Source organism: Cyprinodon variegatus, unplaced genomic scaffold (genome assembly GCF_000732505.1).
Source record: "Cyprinodon variegatus isolate N-32 unplaced genomic scaffold, C_variegatus-1.0 Scaffold257, whole genome shotgun sequence".
In the NCBI taxonomy this organism is placed as follows: Eukaryota; Metazoa; Chordata; class Actinopteri; order Cyprinodontiformes; family Cyprinodontidae; genus Cyprinodon; species Cyprinodon variegatus.
Window position 1 is genome coordinate 549,016 of NW_015150710.1, and position 2,389 is coordinate 551,404.

General features: G+C 40.2%; 1 protein-coding gene across 1 annotated transcript in view; it reads left to right on the top strand.

Annotated features, from left to right (window-relative positions):
• The window catches only part of LOC107089584 (arf-GAP with SH3 domain, ANK repeat and PH domain-containing protein 2-like), a 77,322-nt gene that overhangs the window by 45,444 nt on the left and 29,489 nt on the right, over positions 1–2,389 (top strand). Inside the window, exons 11-13 of the mRNA XM_015382468.1 lie at positions 1,610–1,697; positions 1,787–1,835; positions 1,914–2,080. Of these exons, the coding sequence (XP_015237954.1) occupies positions 1,610–1,697; positions 1,787–1,835; positions 1,914–2,080 (304 nt within the window). The remainder of the gene's footprint in view (positions 1–1,609; positions 1,698–1,786; positions 1,836–1,913; positions 2,081–2,389) is intronic.

Sequence of the window (2,389 nt, forward strand, 5' to 3'; positions counted from 1 at the left end):
TCCATCCATCCATCCATCCATCCATCCATCCATCCATCCATCCATCCATCCATCCATCCATCCATCCATCCATCCATCCATCCATCCTCAATTTTTCCAGCTTCCATATATTATCACTGTAGAAATATTGTTCATAACTTTATTTTTCAGTTTAATATTTGCTCTATGAAACAAGTCTGAAACTCAAAATTCAGATTTTGTAAATGTGTGGATATATGAGTAAAAAACATGTAGGAACCTTTAACGCCAACAATGAGAAGCTAGCAGGCTAATGCTAAGCTTGCTAAGGTTATTTTTTTATTAGCATGCTAGCTCCTCTTTCATTCTCATACATCAGAAGCAGCTGTTTAAAACAAATTTAAAATATGTCACATTGATGACAGATTTCCAGTTAAATCTCACCATCTAGTTTTCATGCTAACAAGCTAGTTTGTTTTTAGCTAAAGAGGAATGAAGAAGTTTCCTTCAAGTTAGGATTTAAATGACTGGTTTGGTTGTTATTAACAGGTTAAGGTTCAAATAAGATGAAAAAGATGAAGGTTCTTCATATTTCATCCTGAGGAGAGTGGAGCAGAACTCTCTGGACTTTCAGAACCCATCATGTTATGATGTGAAATAAAACTAAAAGTCCCTTATTATGGGTCACAGATCCGTTCCATCAACACCTCAACATAAAAATGAACAAACATTTAGGGCAGAAGTTCCCAGAACCTTTGGGCTCTGACCTACAAAGTAGTACAAAATGATCTCATGATCCAAACTATTGGTCGGAATACAAAAGTTGACTTAAACAAGTAAAACAAATTCTATTATACTAGTAATAAAAAAGATATATAAATGAATATACTTGGTTTGTGATGTTTTTATATCTTTAAACTCATAAATAACCTTCATCGTTTTCAGTTTAAGTGTTTCGTTTACAGTCTGTACAGGATCTAAAGACCCCATGCTTGTTGATCCATGAACACAAATTGGGTCACGACCCCCACTTTGGGAATTAATGCAGGGGTTCCCAAAAATGTCAGACTGTGACCCCAAAAATATTAACTCAACATCCTGGCAAACTCCTAGAATACATATTCACTAATTAAGCTGTATTTATTTAGTGGGATATTTTTGAAACTGAATGTTCTATTTAATGTTGTAATCATATTTTAGACACATAATTAAATGTTACATCTACATATTTCATGACATATTTTGCTCCTCATATACCTCAGAGATCATCCAGTCAGATTGATTCAAAGTTTTCTATCTAAGGAAAACCAGTTGATTGCATCGACTCATTGACTGGAAGGCAATCCCTCACACTAAGCATGCTTGTAGCGAAAGTGGAGAGGAAAAACTACCTTTAAACAGGAAGAAACCTCCAGCAGAACCAGGCTCAGTGTGAGCGGCCATCTGCTGAGGCCGACTGGGGTGCAAGGAGACAGAAGCAGACATAGAAAAAGAAGCATAGATACAAAAGCCAGTCATTCATTGTCACATATATATATATATGCTATTTCTAATTAAATTCTTCTAAAAGTGATAAAATAACTCATCAATTTGAGGTTTGCTGGTTCCTTTTCATGTCCTCGTCTCATCCGTCTGTCTGCTTGTTCTAAAGCCCAACAAACCTCCAGCCAAACTCAACCTGCTCACCTGCCAGGTGAAGAGGAATCCCGACGAGAAGAAGAGCTTCGACCTGTTTTCACGTACGCCGCAGACTCGTCCCTTTGCACACGTCCCCTCATCACCTTCCCCGTGTTTTCCTCTGAAAGCTCCGTTTCTTCCTCTCTTCCAGATGACAGAACCTACCACTTCCAGGCCGAGGATGAGGCGGAGTGTCAGGTGTAAGTTCTGGCGTCCGGAGCCTTGGTCGGCGGCGCGGGGCGTCTGTTCGTTCTCACTGAGATCTGTTTGTTTTTCAGCTGGGTGTCGGTGCTGCAGAACAGCAAGGAGGAGGCTCTGAACATGGCCTTCAAAGGCGATCAGAACGAAGGGGAGAACAACATCGTGCAGGAGCTGACCAAAGCTATCGTCGCAGAGGTGAAGAGGATAAGCGGCAACAACGGCTGCTGTGACTGCGGCGCCCCCAGTGAGTCCTCGTACCTCTGAAAAACATGGTGCTTAAAAAAAACAAAAAAAAAAACAGCTGGCCTGACAATCATGGGCGGTTCTAGACAGGGGCCAACGGGTGCCGGCGCCACTGTAGATCATGTCCTGGCCCCTGTTATGGCCCCTATACTAAAGACATAATACTCAATGAAATTGTAATGATGATATGCGCTGGAACAGACATGGTTATTGATAGATCCGTTGGATCTATTTCATTATTTTTCCTTTAAAAATTCTCTTTTACTAATTATTTAAAAACAGTAAGGTGATCGATTCAGTGGGATTAAGA